Source organism: Sander lucioperca, chromosome 2 (genome assembly GCF_008315115.2).
Source record: "Sander lucioperca isolate FBNREF2018 chromosome 2, SLUC_FBN_1.2, whole genome shotgun sequence".
NCBI classification, from domain to species: domain Eukaryota; kingdom Metazoa; phylum Chordata; class Actinopteri; order Perciformes; family Percidae; genus Sander; species Sander lucioperca.
This window is the reverse complement of record NC_050174.1, coordinates 26,561,175-26,580,439: the sequence shown is the minus strand read 5'-3', so window position 1 is coordinate 26,580,439 and position 19,265 is coordinate 26,561,175. Positions and strand designations below refer to the sequence as shown.

Below are 19,265 nucleotides of genomic sequence, written 5' to 3'. Positions count from 1 at the left end.
CATGATGCAGGGGTTCGTGTTGTAGTGAAAGTGTGGATACAGGAAGTACTTTAGTTAGCACAAAAATGAGTTATGATACCTATAACCAGAATAATTCTTTGTTCTATCTATATAACCATGTCTATATGGTAGATATGGTTATATCGATAGAAAAAAGAATTATTATTATTATATTATTATATATTATTTTGGCTAGTTTTGTTTTGAAGGTATTCACCGAAAGTTATGGTGTTTTATCAGTCTTAACACTGATTGACTTAAAATAAAATATATAGAAAATATATTAAAAAAAAACATATTGCACTTTAAGAAAATCCCTACATTTTTTAAAACGGTATCACATTTTTAAAACTAACAAAAACTATTAATTTATGCAAATTTTATACTTTTTTTTAAACTAATTAAACCCTTGTGTGTTCATGTTTGTGTTCAAATGTGTGTATATTTTATGGTTTTGTACTCCCAGGGAAAGTGAAGAAAAGTTTGCTTGGTATATCCAGCAATCATGTAATGTTGGAAGCAGCCTGCTGCGTGCTGGTGCTGCAGGGTTTTTGGACCTTTATTGTTTATTGTTCGGCCGTTTTGTTTTATTCACATTTTTTTTATATCCAATATCCAATGCTGTCCAAACTGCTCCAAATGCTCCAAGTACAAAGTAGATTGGATGAACGGTTCATAAGATATTTTCAAAGACAGACGCGCCCACACATTGTCTCAAAGAAACTGTTGCCCTAGCTTGCCTAAGTCACTGCTGTTATCAATGTTGTGATGTCATAGAAACCACCTGTTAAAGTTAGTCCGGATTTTTGCTTTTAAATATTTTTGGCAGATTGATACGTTTGACGTAAAGAGGCCTCCGTGGCGGTCACGTGACTGTTGCCCTGTGCGGCTGTGCCATAACATCCAGCCGCTGGTGTCGAGTAGTCTGCTCATCCTAGCTTAAAGTGTAACACCACAAGCTAGCAGGAACAGACAATAATGGATTTCAACGTGAAGAAATTTGCGAGCGATGCAGGAGTGTTTTTCACGCGAGCTGTCCAGGTAATGAAATCTGCAAAAACTACTGTTCGGCTGAAACACATTCCTTCCATTTTGACAGCCAGCTGTACTGACGTTACTGACTACCGTTACAGTGACTTGTAGTAATTCATAGGTGTGTAAAGTAGAGTAGTGCCTTGCCGAGCTAACGTGACGCATGAGTTTAGCATAGGAAGCAGATACAATTACTACATATTCAGCTAACAGCTACGTCGTGGCAATAGTTAAGGCATACGTAGTAATTAAACAAGCGCTGTCCAAATGCTAATGGCAGTGTTGTTAGCCATCTTGATAAGGCTATCTTGGTAATGTAACGATATTTTAGGCCAAGCTAGCGAACCAGTCGCCAGTGTAATTAACCATGGACTCAGTCAGTTAAAACAAGCTTAGGGAATTGTAACCGATGTATAACGTTAACTTATATTAATCTGGACAAGTTAAGTGATGGGGAGAGGGGGCAAAACGACTGTGAAGTAAGCAATGCCATGACGTCATCATATCGCGTTGATGCTGTTTTATACAGTCTGGTTGATGCCCTAGTTTTTCATGATAATTGATTAAAACTAGGAAGAGAAGAGTTGTGTCTCTGTAGTTTACGTGTGTGTGTGTGTGTGTGCGTGTGTGTGTGTGTGTGTGTGTGTGTGTGTGTGTGTGTGTGTGTGTGTGTGTGCGTGCGTGCGTGCGTGCGTAGTTCACAGAGGAGAAGTTGGGCCAGGCGGAGAAGACTGAGTTGGACGCTCACTTCGAGAACCTGATGAGCCGTGCAGACTGCACCAAACACTGGACTGAGAAAATATATAGACAGACTGAGGTCCTGCTGCAGCCCAACCCAAGTATGCCATCAATATAGCAATCCTATCATTAGAGGTGGGACACATATTCTAGAGAGTACATATTATCTTCAAGCAGAATAACTGCTAGGCTGATGTTTTAGGACTGATGCTGAAAGCAACATAATGGAAAATGTTAGCTCATTTATTTTATGTTCAACTTAATTGTTACCATACCTGCCTGAGGGCAGATAAGTCATTACATCCCACATGTCTAGCAAGCACAGCTCATCTTGTAGAAAACTAGCATTGAGTATAAATACAATACAATACACTGAGGTGCTGTAAAAGCTATGATCAAAGCCCCCTTTATGTCTGCAGGACAGGTATAGAACCTGTCATTACATTTGAGAAGTTGTGAAGTCAACTTTCTGTTGCAAACATACCCCCGACAGCAGAGTTTAAAAGGTGCCCTGTGGACTTCAACAAACAAAAGTTATCACATTCCGTGTTTCTCACCAAAATGCAGTGTGTATCTTTGAGGTCTGATAAATGTGTTGAATGTATTTTCTTCATAAAATATATGAATGCACAAAAAATTGTGCATTGTTTGGATCCATTTATGTGCGTTCTCATGCACATGCAAACAAAACGGGCACTTAGCCATACAATTATTGCTCTATAGCGGCACTAGTGGTCAAAAACTCCACAGCGTACCTTTTTAAAATGGGGCCAGCTTGCAGGTGCAAAAAAATAAAGGCAAAATAAATGTGTGGTTAAAAGGCTCAAACATGCAAAAATACTGATATGTTCCTTGAAGCCATAATAAAAAGAGGGATGCAAAAAAAGTAACCGTTTCTCTGAATAGGCACCTCGCACCAAATGTCAGTCAGTACAGTTATAAAACATTGTATAAGAATCTAGCGTCAGCATATTTGCAATGACGCTTTAATTCATAAAGGTCAAATACCTATTACTTATAATTTATAGTGATATGAAATGACATTGGAGTATAGGGAGCTCTAACATGTGACTTTTTGATTCTCCATGCTACAGTTGATCACACCGGTAAGTATTCTGTCTCCCTATTTTAGTGCCGTGCTGTGGAAACCTTTTATGCCTTTGAATTATTAGTACAGAGAAGTAATTCATCAAAATGAATGGGACCAAATCAGCACATGATTCTTTGGTATTAAGATCTAAGTCCGCTGCAAAATAAAATTTTAATGCTCATGGATGAGTATAGGAAGAATCCTGTTCACAGTTGATTGTAAGTCAGCACAGGCTGTACATGGGTTAATGTTAATTTATGCCAAATTGGTGTTTAACTGTGAACCTTCAGCTCCCTTTCTTTATTTTAGCCTCTGTTTGACTGGCCTCTGCCAGACAGTGTCTTTTTTTCTAATATGATGTCATAAAGCTGAAGCATGATATTTGGTTATTCTGTCCATATTCAAAAATAAAAGAGTATCTACTCCTGGTTAGGCTCGTCAGATTTCAGCGCTTGTTAGCAGTTGTCATTGTTATAGCCAGGCTAAATTATATTGTGGAGGTACTCCTCATTCTTTCCTGCTCCCAAGGTGGCAAGCTTAGATCAAATATCAAGTTCAAAGTAGCACAATACATGTTTTTAGTAAGTAGTCCTCAGAATAATCACTGCAAAAACTACAAACAAAAATATAAAATGAAACCTCTGGGGCATTCCTTCAGAAATCAATCACTTTCTGACATCACCCCTTTCAATTTGATTGCTTTTGTTTTTTTTCCTACATGATGACCTATATGAGAAAGTGTTAGAACGTGGTTTGATTAACCAGAATGAATAACCATTCAGGAGATGGCAGCCCTCAAAACCGACCCATATTGGACTAGTAGACACAGATATCATCTTCAAAAATAAACATAACAGTATGGTTCAGTTGTTCCAAAATAAGTAAATGTGCAAATTCAATGGATTTTTTTTGTCCTTAAATCTTAATTAGCAAAAAAATGTATCATTTTTTTTAATATGTTATAGTGTAGACACTTCTTACATTTAATTACTTCTTACATTACATGAAGTTGTGCAATTCTGAAGCGCCAGATGGTTTGCTAACACAGAACCATCTGAGAAGCTGTCATTGGAAACTGTAGGAGAAGGGCAGGCACTATCAAAAAAATACCTGGCAGGTGATTGGATGAACCATATGTCTATCATGTCCGCCACTCTTGTTTTTGAAAGAACAGTCGTGGCCGTCACACACACACCTAAACCCCACCTGTAGCTCCTCACCAGACGCTGATGGGTTTGATTACCTGCTTTCTAGTAACTGATTTTCGTGTGATATGTGATCCTGTGATTCTCGTATGATCTCAGGAGAATCGGTTGAGCAACAAAAGACTTCTGAGTATTTGGTGAGTAGGTCAGTCTAACACATTAATCCTTAATGACATACATAAAAAGGTAATTACAGAACAAGGAAGCACAAGTAAGCAAAAATGTGTAGTTCAAAGTCATGTGAAGGTGTGAAGATCTTTTTTTGTGAAGCCACTGGTCAAGGGCTGTTGATGCTTTGCTCATCTCATTTGGACTTATTTGATGTGTTCTGCCTGTTATGGCTCCAAATCAGCCACGAGTTGATCAGGATATCTTGGGAAAGTAAATGATGGGACTCTTAGTTTCGGTAAATGCTAAGGTGTTTAAAGTCTATCACCTAGTACAGGAGTTAAGCTCAGAATATGGACAGAAACACTCCACAATATCATATTTCACCCTTTCAGAAATCATGATCAATGAAACCCTCAATGAGAAATTACATTGAACAAAAATATCTGATGGAACAGAAAGTAATCCAGAAATAGAGCAGGATTTCAGTTTTCTGAGAATTTGGCTCCCAACATTTTTACCATTTACACAGTTGCCACTCATCAACTGTTCATATTTTCCTCACATCACCTAGTTGAACTGCTATGCTCTTCACTCCTGCTACATGTCACAATCTGTCATAGTGTATAGTGATGTCTGTGTTTTTGGAGAATGTAAAACCATATTTGACTGTTTGGGGTGAGTTTTCTTGCACGTTTGTCTTGTCATACAAGGTTTCCACAAGTACTATATGACTTTATGACAGATTAGCTGCTTACTGAATCTTTTCTGTCATTTTAAGTCTCAGTCATGACCCTTTAATCAGTATTTAAAGTATAATTTATTCTGTAGAGTTAAAGGTATAATATGTAGCTTTTAAAGTAAGCCCCCGATGGGCTCAACGAGAGAGAGAGAGAGAGAGAGAGAGAGAGAGAGAGAGAGAGAGAGAGAGAGAGAGAGAGAGAGAGAGAGAGAGAGAGAGAGAGAGAGAGAGAGAGAGAGAGAGAGAGAGAGAGAGAGAGAGAGAGAGAGAGAGAGAGAGAGAGAGAGAGAGAGAGAGAGAGAGAGAGAGAGAGAGAGAGAGAGAGAGAGAGAGAGACAAACAAAGCTGTGAGTCACCTCAGGAAGCTGAGGAGTAAATCATTATTTACTTATTGTTTCACAGCGGTGATGTTCTTAAAAAAAAAAAAAAAAGCACAAATAAACGTGGAGGTGCCACATTGCCGGATTTCGTGCGAGTTCAGAGCTACACCCTGTCTGTGTGTCAAACTTGTGCGTTTGTATGAGACGCCGAGGGGGGGCGGGGGTACCTGGGAATGAAAATGGCCTGCACACTATTAGTTAGGGGTTACACATCCATGTGTGGCCCAAAGGTTCTTTGCTAACCCCCATAAACGTCCTACACACAGCTAAATAAGAAGAAAAGATCAAATCCAGGCAGAGGAAGAGTCTCTGCAGATACAGACACTGCCACACACATCTAGTGGGTAATAAGTGATGATTGAGAGGGATTACTGTTGTAATAGTCTGTACATTGTTTTTTAGTAAATCCCTACATATTATTTGCCTCGTGAGAGCGTCCTGATCTGGCGAGCTCCAGTTTTCCACTCGCAGATCAGTCTGGCATCTTGAGACAGAGAAAATTTGGAGCCGTTCGCCAAACGACCGACCAATCAGCGTTGGTTTTGAGGCGGGTTTAGGTGTGACGCAAAGAGAAGCGACTGTTCAGTCTAAACAACGTGGCGGCTTCCACGGATGAGATGAGCGTAGCTATCGCGCAAATTTTAGTTCAAAGTATTCCTTCATTGAAAGAAGAGCAAAAAAACGGCACTGGAGGCTTTTCTCGGAGGAAAAGATGTTGTTGCTCTTCTCCCGACTGGTTTCGGCAATTTTTTGGCCCGTCTATCACCAACATAGGTGGTGATAGACAGATGGTTTATCCAATCAGCTAACCAGTATTTTCGGCCCTTCCCAAAAGTTCTCCAACGGAAAGTTCGCAGATGGATATGCAGAGCAAATCCATCTGGCCGAGTCAGGTTAACATATACCTTTTTATGCTACCTTTTGTGCTGCCCATGAGCAGTAACATGTAAGTGAGCAATAAATGATGATGAAAAAAGAATAAAACTGATCAAATTCAAAAGAGAACAGATATATGGATGACCTGAACTGGATATCTCTTATATACAGTATGTATTATCATATTTTCAGACATATTCCCCTGAAATTACACAAAACTAGAGTTTGCTGTCTTCGTCTGGGGAGAATGAGCCCCTGAACCTCCTGGCGTCTACTTATTTGCTGGACATTGTACTTGTGTTTACTATATATAGCTTTGTAATTCATCCATGATATTCATTTATTCTACATACTGCAACAGACATTAGACCTGCGTGGTATTTTGGTAACAAGGCATACACTGGTATGTTAATACTGGCACTACTGTACAGTAATTCATTGCTAATGAAATTTGTTCAGGCACTACTAATAGTCGGACTAGTTGAACCAGGTTTGTGGTGGACTCGAGCCAAAATAATCAGAGTACACATTTAGCAGGACAGAGCTGCCCCAGTGCTCTGTCACAGTCAGCCCCTGTCCTTCCTAAGCGCAGCATCCGTATCAAACATGATGTGTGCATCCGCAAACAAAGTGCCTTTTGTGTAGGGATCGACCGATACTGGTTTTTCAAGATTGATACCAATACCGATTATTAGTGGTTAATGAAACCGATATCTGGAACCGATTATGCATTTACAGTGAAAATGAAAATCTTTAAATTAAGATTTTGGAATGTTACAAAATCCAACACAAAACTTTTATTTAATGAATTAGAAACTTTCAACATAACACATGTTAAAAAAAGAGTCAGTCAGATAGTGTTGTGGGGGGGACATTAAGTCAGACTCAGTGGTGAGTAAACTGAAGCCGAGGGACAGACACAGAGCTGTAGCGGAGACAAAGTACAACACTTTTAATTCATTAACTTTATCGGTTGTCAGGCAAATAAAACGCTGATACAGATAATTTGCAAACTTCCAAAAAACAGCCTGATAATCAACCAGGGCCGATAATATCCCTACTTTTGTGTTATGATGTTAGGTCACCTCTCAGTGTCAATTCCATTTGAAAAGGAGATGCTTCAGCTGTTGCTAGAGTAGCCTACAGTGTAGAGTGCAATGGCTTTATCAGAGCTTTTTAGTTTAAAAAGGGCTGTCTACAGGGTTCAAGAGAGCGAATCAGACTAAAACCAACAGTAAATGTGCTTTAAAAACAAATAAAAAATAGGACTGGACGCGCTCAACTGACGTAGATACTTAGGAAGCTTTTAAGGCTGGGTGCTGGAACCTAAAAAGTCAATAATCATAAATAAAGCTACAAGACAGCACTCCAATTTGATAATTTATTGCCACACAACAGACATTACGGGCAGCGTCCTTCCTCAGCGTGTGCACAGGCAATTATTACTCTAAAATCAAAGCAATGAGCTGATATGAGTAAAGATTCTCTATGGAGCTATTGCCGACTAGTCTGGCTTTCACCAGACCAAGCTCAATCTTTTAAAATTGAACATTAGTCTGTGGAGTCTGCTCTGTATTTTCTCTGCACAAGAGGCGTGATCAACGGGCATAGTTCAAATGACTCTGTACGCAATTGGATAGTCCTTCAACCAATCAGACCAACGATCCGGGTGACGTAGCAGCGACAGCAGCATCAACGGGTTGCTGCGCTTCGGTGGCCGTCATGTTGAATGTAAACAAAAAGCTGCTTGGTCGCTTCTCTATCGTCATCGTGTTAAACCCGCCAATAGCGCGCCAGGTGGATAAGCCAGTTTGTCATTGTTCCCGCAAAATTTCGTAATGGAAGCAGGATAGATAAACGTACAGGATTCCAGCCTGAGCTGCAGGGAGAAATCAAATCACCGGCACATCGGGCTGGGTCTAACTGCCGACCCCTTTCACATTAAATTGATTCAGTATTAATGGAAAAATATCTATATTTGAAGATATTTTGGTACCACCCAAGCCTAATGGATATCACAGTCATGTATTGTGTGTGATGAGTATGGGTTGGACGTCAAAAGAGCATCTGTACACTCTTATGCAATGCAGCTTATAATGTTGGAATGAGTCAGAGGTTTGATTTCACATTTTTGAGACTATAGAGCAGGGGTGCCAAACTCATCTTCACTAAGGGCCACACTGGAAAAAGAGAATCACATCAAGAGCCAGACATCTAGAGTTTATGGACATGCTTTTGTTTCCTAAAAATTTTAAATATCTTTGACTGTATTACTGCATGTTGCTTTTTTTATACTTTTTTTTTGTAATTTTAGTTTTTGCTGACTTTTTGTGGCTTTCTACAGATGTTTTAGTCACTTTTTTTAAAACTCTTTTGCCAACATTTTTGTAGCTTTATGTCGACATAAAGCCCTACAAAGGTCAGCAAAAAAGTTCCTTATTCATTATAGAATTTAGCAAATCAAGCAAAACAATGATACATTTTTTTACAACAATCTGTTCCATAGCCTGAATATGAAAACTCTGCTTCTGTGGGACTTTCGGAGTCTGAAAGTCTTTGAGGCTTTGATGCCGCGTAATTGCAACCTAAATTGATATAGGGGCCAGATCGGAATCTGCAAGGGGCCTTGAGTTTGACACGTGCTATAGTGTGTGGGGTGTTTATTTTCTAATTGCATTACAGGACAAAATAACAGAAACTTTACAATACATCTCTGTTGAGAGTGTCAGAAGTATTGAATTACTTCCGTGGTAGTATGTGAAGCAGTCTATGATGTGCCATTTATTATGAAGCAGCAGTTAGTCCTTCCATATGTATTGTAAGGTACTGTATTCATGTTATTTTGTCCCCCGTTTTCCCTGTGCATTAGTTACTATTTACAGTTACTCTTTACATACAGATTCTGCAGTTGGATACAGATTCATCTCTTAATCTGATTACATAAACACAGCAACCAAAAATGATTCCTATTTTCTTATCGCACCGTGTAAACCTACAATGACTCATAGTAAAGTTTTCCCTTGCATGCAGTTACATACAGTGCATATTTTAAGCACAATTCAAGCAAAAATAAATGTTTGTATTATACCAACATGCAGCTGGAGGCATCTTTGAGTTTTTTTTGTGCTGAAAGTGTGAGAATCACAGAATTACACTTGGCATCAGTAATTTAACACCATTGAAAAGGTTTTGCCACAAGGGGGCTGAAAACCATCAAAATAGGCAAGTCAGCTTTATTTGTATAGCACATTTCAGCAACAAGGCAATTCAAAGTGCTTCACATAAAACATTAAAGAGCAATATAAAACAATTCATCTAAGACAATATGAAAGCAGCAGAAATAGAATTAACAAGGTATGGAATACAATAATTAAAGTTTCGGTGCAGTGTAAGAAATGAATTGAATTTTTGTTTTAAAATAAGCTCACGCATACACTTTCACCAGTTTATAGATCATTTTGGCCAACATGTTAACCTAATTTTACACCCAGCAGACACTACTGGTGAATGGATGTCCATGATGTGCCATCCTTTCACCTCTGTTTTGGTCTCCATTGGCTTCTGAGAAAAATAACTAGGTGTTTATCTTGCTACAGGCTCCACTATGTTATGTTCACCAGCCACCCTGTAATTCCATCCGTCTGTCCTGCTCAGGCAGTGTGCTGTCTACAGGGGTTCATGACAGTGGCTCAGACTCAACTACACATCTATATAAAAAAAAAAGAAAGTAAATAAATAAAGCTATAACATCAAAACAATGAGAAAGTTTCATATAGCAGAGGTGGGTTCTAATACATCAGTACACCACTGAGGGGTAGTAAATGACAAGTGAGTTATTATTTTAGCTATAGTTTTTATTTAATCAGTGCGAGGGGTAAATTAACTAAAAGTTTCAAGCACTTCTTTCTTTCCCAGCTGTGCCATAAATGTAGCTCTTCTTGAATTTCTCTTTAGGTGCCAGAATTGAAGAGTTTCTCTATGAAAAGTTGGACAGGAAGGCACCATGCAGAATTACCAATGGAGAGCTGCTGGGTCAATATATGCAGGATGCAGCAAAGGAATTTGGCCCTGGAACTCCTTATGGTAAGTATGCATCCACTTAAAAACAAGCTTCAAGGAGCCAAAACTTTGGTGAGATTATAACTCTTCCCCCACCCTGTACAAGCATCCGATCGGGATCAGGTAAACACTAGAACACATTGCAGTTGGAATGCTCGGACCGCGTCTGAAAGTGGTCTGGGTCGCATTGTTTGGGGATCTCAGCCGGGTGTAAATCAATCTGTAAAATGTGACCACATTCTTATATAAAAATATTCACCTAACAAGTTGAAAGGTCACCTAATACTGCCTCCTTCTGCTTGTCTTAACCCATGTGTTGAAAATGAACACTTCTTTTTGACACTTTGACTTTTTGTCACTGATTTTTGCCACTTTTTAAAAAAAACGGGGGTTTTTTGTCTCTTTTTCGACTTTTTTTTTTTTCAATGTTTTTGCAGCATTTTACGACGTTCTCTGCATTTTTTTTCCCACTACCACCATTAAACACTAACAGCAACTTATTACCACTATTGTTACACTCATTTTTGGAATTTATGGCCAATAAACCTCATCTAGTCTATATGAAATTATATTTATTTTTTGTGTTAAAAAAGAAGAAAGTATGAATTATTTTGACTAACATTTAAAATCAGAGGATGTTGGATAATCCCAGACTGTCAAAGGTTAGTCAGAATAATGCTATAAAATTAAATAAAACACTCAAAAGTGAATGATAGTAGTGAACTGATCCTTAATTTGACTTGTGAAGAGCATTTCATGGAACCGTCCGTGTTACTTTTGGGCAATTTGGTTGAAAGAAAACCCAAATTTCTGCTATAGAAACTTTGAAAACGGGTCAAATTTGACCCGAAGACAACAGGAGGGTTAAGCTACCCGTCAGAAAGCTACAGTCTAGTCTGTCAGCTCGGCATAACAATGTGTATGATAAAGATGTATCCAGAGACTGATTACATGTTAATATCTGGTGGAAATTGGGTTTTGCTTTAGAATTTTTCCAGCTGAGTGATTTGTTTACTTGGTCAGAAGATGGCAAACTACGTGGATATGACCTTTTTTTCTTTTTTTTCTGGTAGTTATGGTAAATTTGATTAGCTAATAATCTGGATTTTATCATCACATGATTTTTCATAAGTTTCCTCTTAGCACTTCATGTTTTTCTAATATTTTGTTCACCCCATTCTTATCAATGATGTTAAGACTAAAATATAAAAATATAAATGTTAGAAACTCCTGTCAGTATAATACATTTCGATTCAAGACAAATGTTGTGTGTGTGTATATATATATATATATATATATATATATAACAAGGTGTGTGCAGTTTATGTTGCGGAACAATATAAATGGCAACTGAAACTGATGTGGAGAACTTAACCAACTTTAGGCTAGGATTGATTGTCCTATCCCTGTTGTCTGTCTGAGAGGGATACGTTAGGTTTGTATCCCGGTGGGGCTGGAATGTTGAAAAGATGCTTTGATCAAAGAAATTAACAAAAGGGCTGGATCATATTCTCTTCTGATAATTTTTCTCTCTACATACTAGGGATCGACCGATACAGGTTTTTCAAGGCCAATACCAATTATTAGTAGTTAAAGATCATATTATGCTCATTTTCAGGTTCATAATTGTATTTAGAGGTTATATCAGAATAGGTTTACATTGTTTAATTTTCAAAAAACACCATATTTTTGTTGTACTGAACATTGCTGCAGCTCCTCTTTTCACCCTGTGTGTTGAGCTCTCTGTTTTAGCTACAGAGTGAGACATCACACTTCTGTTCCATCTTTGTTGGGAGTCGCACATGCTCAGTACCTAGGTAAGGACTACTAGCCAGTCAGAAGCAGAGTATGAGGGCGTGCCATGCTAGCAGCTAGGTGAGCATTATAACGTCATAACATAGTCCCTTTGGGGTGGACTTTGGGCTTTTTCACTTTGTGAACCTTTTACATGCACAAAAAGATATATAACACAATAAAGGAAAGGGGAAAAAGCCAAAAACCAGAATATGAGCACTTTAATATAACCAATATTTGGAACCGATTATGCATTTACAGTGAAAATTTAAATCTTTAAGTCAAAATTAAGATTTTGGAATGTTACAAACTCCAACACAAAACTTTGTTTAAATGCTTTAAGCAATTATTATTATTAGAAACTTTCAACATAATGCAGAGTAAAGGGAGTCAGATAGTGTTGTGGGGGGGGGGACATTAAGTCAGACTCAGTGGTGAGTGAACTGAAGCAGAGGGACAGACACAGAGCTGTAGCCGAGCCAAAGTACAACACTTTTAATTCATTAACTTTATCAGTTATCGGGCAAATAAAACGCTGATACAGATAATCTGCAAACTGCCAAAAAACAGCCTGATAATCGGCCAGGGCCGATAATCGGTCTATCCTTACTACATACTGTAGAATGAGTGAAAAGGGTTATTTACTGGTAGTAAAAACCCCTGAGCGTTATTACATTGTTCTACCTTCTCTCTCATCTTTACCCAGGGTTCAAAATGAACTTTTTTGTCCACCAGCCAAATGGCTAGTGACTGTTCAAATTTCACCAGCCCCTCAATTGATTACCATTGTTTGTTAGCTAGTGAGTGAAGCAAATCTATCAACCACTCACATATTTTAAAAGCATCTGGCTAGTAAATGGTGCTAATTTTGAACCCTGTCTTCATCTCACTGGATTGTACAGACATACTGTATGTGTCAGGCCAATAAATCAGCTCCCACCCCGCCTGTGGTAAAATCAAAGATCAATAATGGTTTCAATAGGCTCATTTGCACTCTGCATTCTGCTGCAGCAGTAGTCAGGGTATCTACACAGATGTCCTTGGGACAACTCCTAGCTCAATAACCCAATCCAAAATCAGAGATATGCAAGTTTTAGAGCATGCCATAATGTGTCTATTGATGTCACTGTTCATTTCATTTGAATGTGATGTTGAAACTCATTTAGTTTGGCGATGATAAATATTTAAGTCCTTAAATAGCTTTATTGTCATTATATTGAGGGGTCAGACAACAATATAATTAAATTTGGGTGGCAGTTCCCTGAGGCATAAAACAGTTAAAAAAGATAATTACAACAGTTAAAGACATAAAATCACTACCAACGCAAACAATAAAGTGCAATTTAATGTGCAAGCAACTCATTTTATAAGTGATGAAACTGCTTGCCTTTCTCCCTGCAATGTAGGAGTCCTCACTGCCACCAAACTGGAGTTTGATGCAGTTACAAAAGTTCAGTTCACCAAAATTACACACCAAATATTCTCCCAATTACTTCCTCTACTGTGGTATCTAGCCATGAAGACAATGTCTAAAGTCTAGAGGTCAACCTTTGTTTTGAGGATTTGTGTAAATTATTAATCAGAAGTATTAATTGTGATTTCCTTATGTGGGTAAATACACACTTTTGTGTTAGAAGACTTAGCAAATTAGAACTATTAAATGAAATAAGCATCAATGGACTGCATAGCGGGAAATAAAGATATTTAGTAATCTTGCCAGGTAGTTCTCTATGCTCTGTCACACTGAACAAGCTGCCTTCAGATATAACACAAAATACATTTGGGTTACCTTAACCGCAGGGTTTTTCCTGCATAGAGAAAGTTTTGGCGCCACCCTAAGAGGTTTTAGCCAGTGCCAAAGTAAAATAACCAGCGCCAAAGCTACTGACACTTGAAGCTAAACAAACACAAATGCTGCACACGACACAGAGACTTTCCAGTCAGTCCTCGTTAATAATTCCCAGCCATAAATGGGTGTTTATATAAATGGAACATGCAGTGAGAACATTTTTAGCAGTGGGGGCAGGTCTTTCTGAACAACCCCGGTCTCAATTTCAACACGTAGCTATGTTGTTTGTTGTCACATAGTGCTGTCAGTAGTGAGAAAAACGAAAATAATCTGTGTTGTCTACACCGTGTTATGCTACTGCTAGCTTTCGCACCCAGGCGGCTGAAACGGGGCAGGTTTTAAACGTGCTTTTAGCCTCTTAACATGTTCGAGATGTCATTACAAGTGCGTTGCCATGTGAACTGATTCCTTCTGAGTGAACACAGTGAATCTGACTGCAGTAGATGTGAAAGAAATGCATAAAAGTTGAGCTAATTCTTACCTCTGTTTAGTTCCTGTGTTCCGGTGGTGAGACGGCAGTAAGACGAGTGCTTAGGGACAGTCTACAAACTACAACACTGAAAAGTGATACAAAAATAGGCATATGCTTATTTTTTTAAAGGTAAGTGCTGTAGTACAACTAGCAGGAGACAAGTTATAATTGAGGTACGTTTGGAAACACTACCTTATTTAATCATTAAATTAATAAATATTTTTGTTGTAGCTCTTTTCGGTGTTGTAGTTTGAAGGTGGTCCATAAGCACTCGTCTTGCCGTCTCAACACCGGAACTAAACAGATTGTTGATATATGGCTTTGGCTTTGCATGGTAGAGTTTTAACTTGCACTAGTGTTCCGAAGTGTTCCTGAGTCGACGTGGTAATATCCTTTACATAATGTCAATTTATAATGCAGTGCCGCCTGAGGGATCGAAGGTCACGGGCATTCAATGTTGGTTTTCGGCCTTGCCGCTTACGTGTAGAGATTTCTCCAGATTCTCTGGATCTTTTGATGATATTATGGACTGTAGATGATGAAATCCCTAAATTCCTTGCAATTGTACGTTGAGAAATGTTCTTAAATCGTTGGACTATTTGCTAACTTAGTTGTTCACAAAGTGGTGAACCTCGCCCCATCCTTGCTGGTGAATGACTGAGCCTTTTGGGGACGCTCCTTTAATACCCAATCCTGACACTCACCTGTTTCCAATTAACCTGTTCATGTTCCAAACAGGTGTTTTTAGAGCATTCCTCAACTTTCCCTGTCTTTTGTTGCCCCTGTCCCAGCTTTTTTGGAACGTGTTGCAGGCAACACATTAAAAATGAGTCAATATTTGCAAAAAAAAAACAATAAAGTTTATCAGTTTGAACATTAAATATCTTGTTTTACACAATGTTCTGATACATTTTTAGGCGCCATCTCATCATTCCTGGTCTTACTTTTTGTCATGGGCATCACTTTGGTTTGAAATGTGCTGGGGACAGAGACGCATTCATTTTTTTTTTTTTCTTTGTCATGTTTTGAAAGACGCTGTCCTGTAGCTTACTAATGAATAAAATGTGGTTTAGTGTACGTAAACAATGATCAATGATTTCTCTCTCATATTGCCCCTCATAACCACTGAAAACTGTCAAAAAATTGAACCCAAAGTCCAATTATTATGGACGTTATCTGACATTAAGCGTTTCTGCTTCATATTTTCAGCAGGGCAGCGGAGCGGCTGTGGGTTGACTCCCCACGGTTCTCATGGGCTTTATAAGTCCTAACATGAAAAAGCTTAACGTGGTTTAATGTACCTTAACAACGATCAATCACCACCACATTTCTGGTTCGATTTTTTTGTCAATTTTCAGTGGTTATGAGGAGCAATATGAGAGAGAAATTTGGTAATCACTGATCATTGTTTAGGTACAAGCTTTTTCCTCGCCATAGGCACCAATGAAGAAGACAACGCTAATGTGAGATAACTTCTATAATCGTTGGATTTCGGTTTAGTCCTTTTGACAGGCTTAAGTGTTCATTACAAGATATGGCCATGAGAGATTTGGTGATGATTGATCGTTGTTTAGGTACATTAAACCACGTTGAGCTTTTTTTCACGTTAAGCAGAATGTCCCGACAGGCAGTGTTGTGAACAGAGAAGCGTGCAGCCAGCGCAGCAGCAGAGCGGCTGTGTCTGTGTCTGCCCTGTGGGGATAGAGATTGTTGTGGATTTTTTGGCATCTGTCACTCAAGAATTATGTGTTATGGACTTTTAATTTTTTTAACTAAATTGAGCTCGAGGTTTTCAAAAAAAGTGGTGGGTACAAAATGACTCATGACGAAATCTGGTAGGTACACGTACCCACCGTCCCCACCGAAATCGACGCCTATGCTTTTTGTCATTGTTGTTCTTTTTCCAACATATTTTCTCTATTTGCAACTGATAAATCTATGATTTTCAAACGTAGTGTAACATCAGACAATCTGCATTTCCTTGAAAAACACAGCACAGAGTAGTTTCCCCTCTACTCCTCTGGATGGAAACAAACTGTTGTTGGTTTTGTGGTTCTATTCTACCTGAATTCGCAAGATATTGTGGGTCCTTGTGACTACAGCTGTGAGTCATGGCCGCAGCCGTTCCGCAACAAATCCAGACCTGGTGGGTATTGACGGACGGCGGAGCACAGAGCCGATCCGCAGTCGTTCGCATTCAGTGGAAATCCAGGGTAAGTTACCGTATGCAACACCTGAAATGCAACGATGCATCTGTAACTTAGACTCTTATTGTAAGTGAATGATTTTCTGTCTGAGCAAAACATTCATCGCGACTATATGACCTCCCAGTAACGCCAAAGATCCTCTATACTAAACCGTCTCTGGTAACGCTAACTTGGTAATACAGTGGGTAATACAGCACTGTAAAGAAAATACCTTTACGGCAGCAGGTGTGGTAAAAACACTACCGCTTTTGTCCAAAGCGGCCGCTAGAATCAACACAAACTGAAAAGTTACATATAGCCACTTTAAAGGGGTGATAATAGAATGCAAAACCGATTTTACCCTGTCATACTTCAAAAACGACAGTTTGGAGGGTAACTAGGACATACATAGAACCTCAAAATCCCATTGACACCTCTTTCCTCTGCAAATCTCACAATTTGAAACTGCCGCTGAAAACAGGCAAATCTCAACGAACCGCCAAGTTGATGTCAACTCGGCAGGCTCCTCCTCATTTGGCTCTAGTCTCTACCTTTGTCACGCCCCAACATTTACATAGGCTACACCACTGATCTGAGGTCAGCTTAGTCTTCTGAATCTAGGTCACGCAGATCTCAGAAATGTTATACATTGTTCGTCCGCTTTTTAATTACTACATTTTTAAAAAAAAAACACTTCTGAGACTTTTTTTATGCGAGAAATCAACTATGTAGAGCACACTTGTCAAACTCAAGGCCCGCGGGCCAAATCCGGCCCCTTGCTAATTTTGATCCGGCCCCTATATACATTTAGGTTCACAATACATTTTGGCTCAAATACTTTGTCACTTTTCACAATGTTTTTTTCGACAATTTTGACACTTTTTCCAAACGTTTTTGGCATTTTTGTCGTCATTTTTGTCAACCAAACTGTAAGTGGGAAGACTATATGAAACATGCAATAATACAGTCAAAGATATTTGACTTTTCCCATGACATAAAAGCAATAAACTATATGTCTGGCCCTTGATGTGATTCTCATTTTCTAGTGTGGCCCTTAGGGAAGTTAAGTTTGACACCCCTGATGTAGAGGTAAAACATGGGCTGTTTTACGAAAATTTATGGCTAATTGCAAATTTTGTCCGACTGTGTGTCGGAGTTCAGCAGGAGCTCAGCAGGCTAACGTGATAGCAGCCGGTGCTTCCTCGCCGCCCGGCGTGTCCTCCTTCACAGACCCCGGCTCGCTGTGAGCTAGATGGATCTCCGTCACGACCGGAAACCCGCTGCACTCCATACCCACGAAAAGGCCCCCTTTTCTGCATTACTGGACTACTAAATGCCGAGGCACTGATGGAGCACCAGGGCCTGCAGCTAGTGATCTTTACCCATAGGATTGAAGGGACACTAGTAGCTAACGAAACCCCTCATATTCACAAAAATGCATTAAATTGAAAATGGACACAAGCATTAGCTTTGTAAGACCTTAGGGGTAGCTGTTATATAAGTAGCGTGACGAAATTAAAACTGTAAATATACTATAGTTATGCCGGCAGCCGGCCAGCTCCGCGGAGCCCCGAGGCCCGGTTGTTCAGTAACCCATAAACGGTGACTTTCTCCTGGGTATGGAGCGCAGCGGGGCTGCCGCTGTCTCGTCAGACTGTGTGCACCTCCTGAAGTCCAACACGTCTTACCAAATTTGCAATTAGCCATCAATTTTCGTATTCTCGCATAAAAAAGTCTCAGAAGTGAATTTAGTAACGAAACATTGCAGTGTCTGAAATATGAGACCTGCTGTCTCATCTCCAATGTATGTGTATGTCAACCAATCAATGCGCAGCTCATCTAAATATTCATGAGCATACCATATTTGGAAGAAAAGCTCTCGTTCCAAATAGGGCCAAAACACAGGGATGCAGAAGGGCCCATAAAATAGGAACCGGGCAAATTTCTGCCCAATCAATGTTACATACCCTATTAGGAGACCTTAAGGAACAGTGTGAAATACCCTATATAATCATTCTATCACCCCTTTTAAAAATTGAAACATAGTAGTGTAGATGTAGCCTGAAGCAGCTAAATGGAATTCAGCCTTCACTCATTTTAATATTACACCTGTGCTTGTTCTACTGTGACATGTCAAAATGTCTGCTGTAAAAAGGGAAAGGCAGCAGCATGTTCATTCATCAGCCAGATAAGGTTATGAGCTGCCACTGTGATTGGCAGTGTTTCTAACAATCAACCCAGTCCACAACAACAGTCCACATTATTACCTTTGTCTTTGCTCTAAAAGAAATATTTTCACAATTTAAACCTGTTTTATTTTATTTACTTGATTCACTATTTTTTTCAAAAGAGTTTATTAGTCAGTGTTTTCTATAGCCTACATAAAAAGTTTGTGAAATCACAGGTAGTTTAGATGCATACAGATAAGTAAGTAGTAAGTAAGTATAATAATAATAATAATAATAATAATAATAATAACACTAATAGCTTATGATAAAGCTAGTAAGTCAGTTAAGCTTTCTTTGTCATTACTTTTTAAAACTGGTTTGAATCTATAGGAAGGGGTGGTGCTGCTGGGGGAGCAGACAGGTATTGTTATAGGGATTGGGGATGTGACGTTTATAAAACTGATCAAGAGTGTTGCATATTTTCTGTCTTTTTGTAGCGGCATGAACCTACAGTGAGTGTAAAGCTTCAGATATACTGGCACGCTACACGGGACTTCGTAGATGGT

The 19,265-nt window shown here is 39.0% G+C and overlaps 1 protein-coding gene across 7 annotated transcripts in view; it reads left to right on the top strand.

Annotated features, from left to right (window-relative positions):
- The first annotated feature begins 830 nt into the window (after positions 1–830).
- The window catches only part of LOC116050452 (endophilin-B2-like), a 58,679-nt gene continuing 40,244 nt past the window's right edge, over positions 831–19,265 (top strand). For 4 of the 7 annotated variants that reach the window (XM_031300515.2, XM_031300513.2, XM_031300514.2 and 1 more), the window contains exons 1-3: positions 831–1,041; positions 1,730–1,871; positions 10,126–10,254. In XM_031300515.2, coding sequence (XP_031156375.1) covers positions 979–1,041; positions 1,730–1,871; positions 10,126–10,254 — 334 coding nt within the window. In that variant the 5' untranslated portion in view covers positions 831–978. Of the gene's footprint in view, positions 1,042–1,729; positions 1,872–2,864; positions 2,877–10,125; positions 10,255–19,265 lie in introns of all 7 variants that reach the window. The other 3 variants (XM_031300511.2, XM_031300512.2, XM_031300508.2) reach the window with 1 other exon arrangement.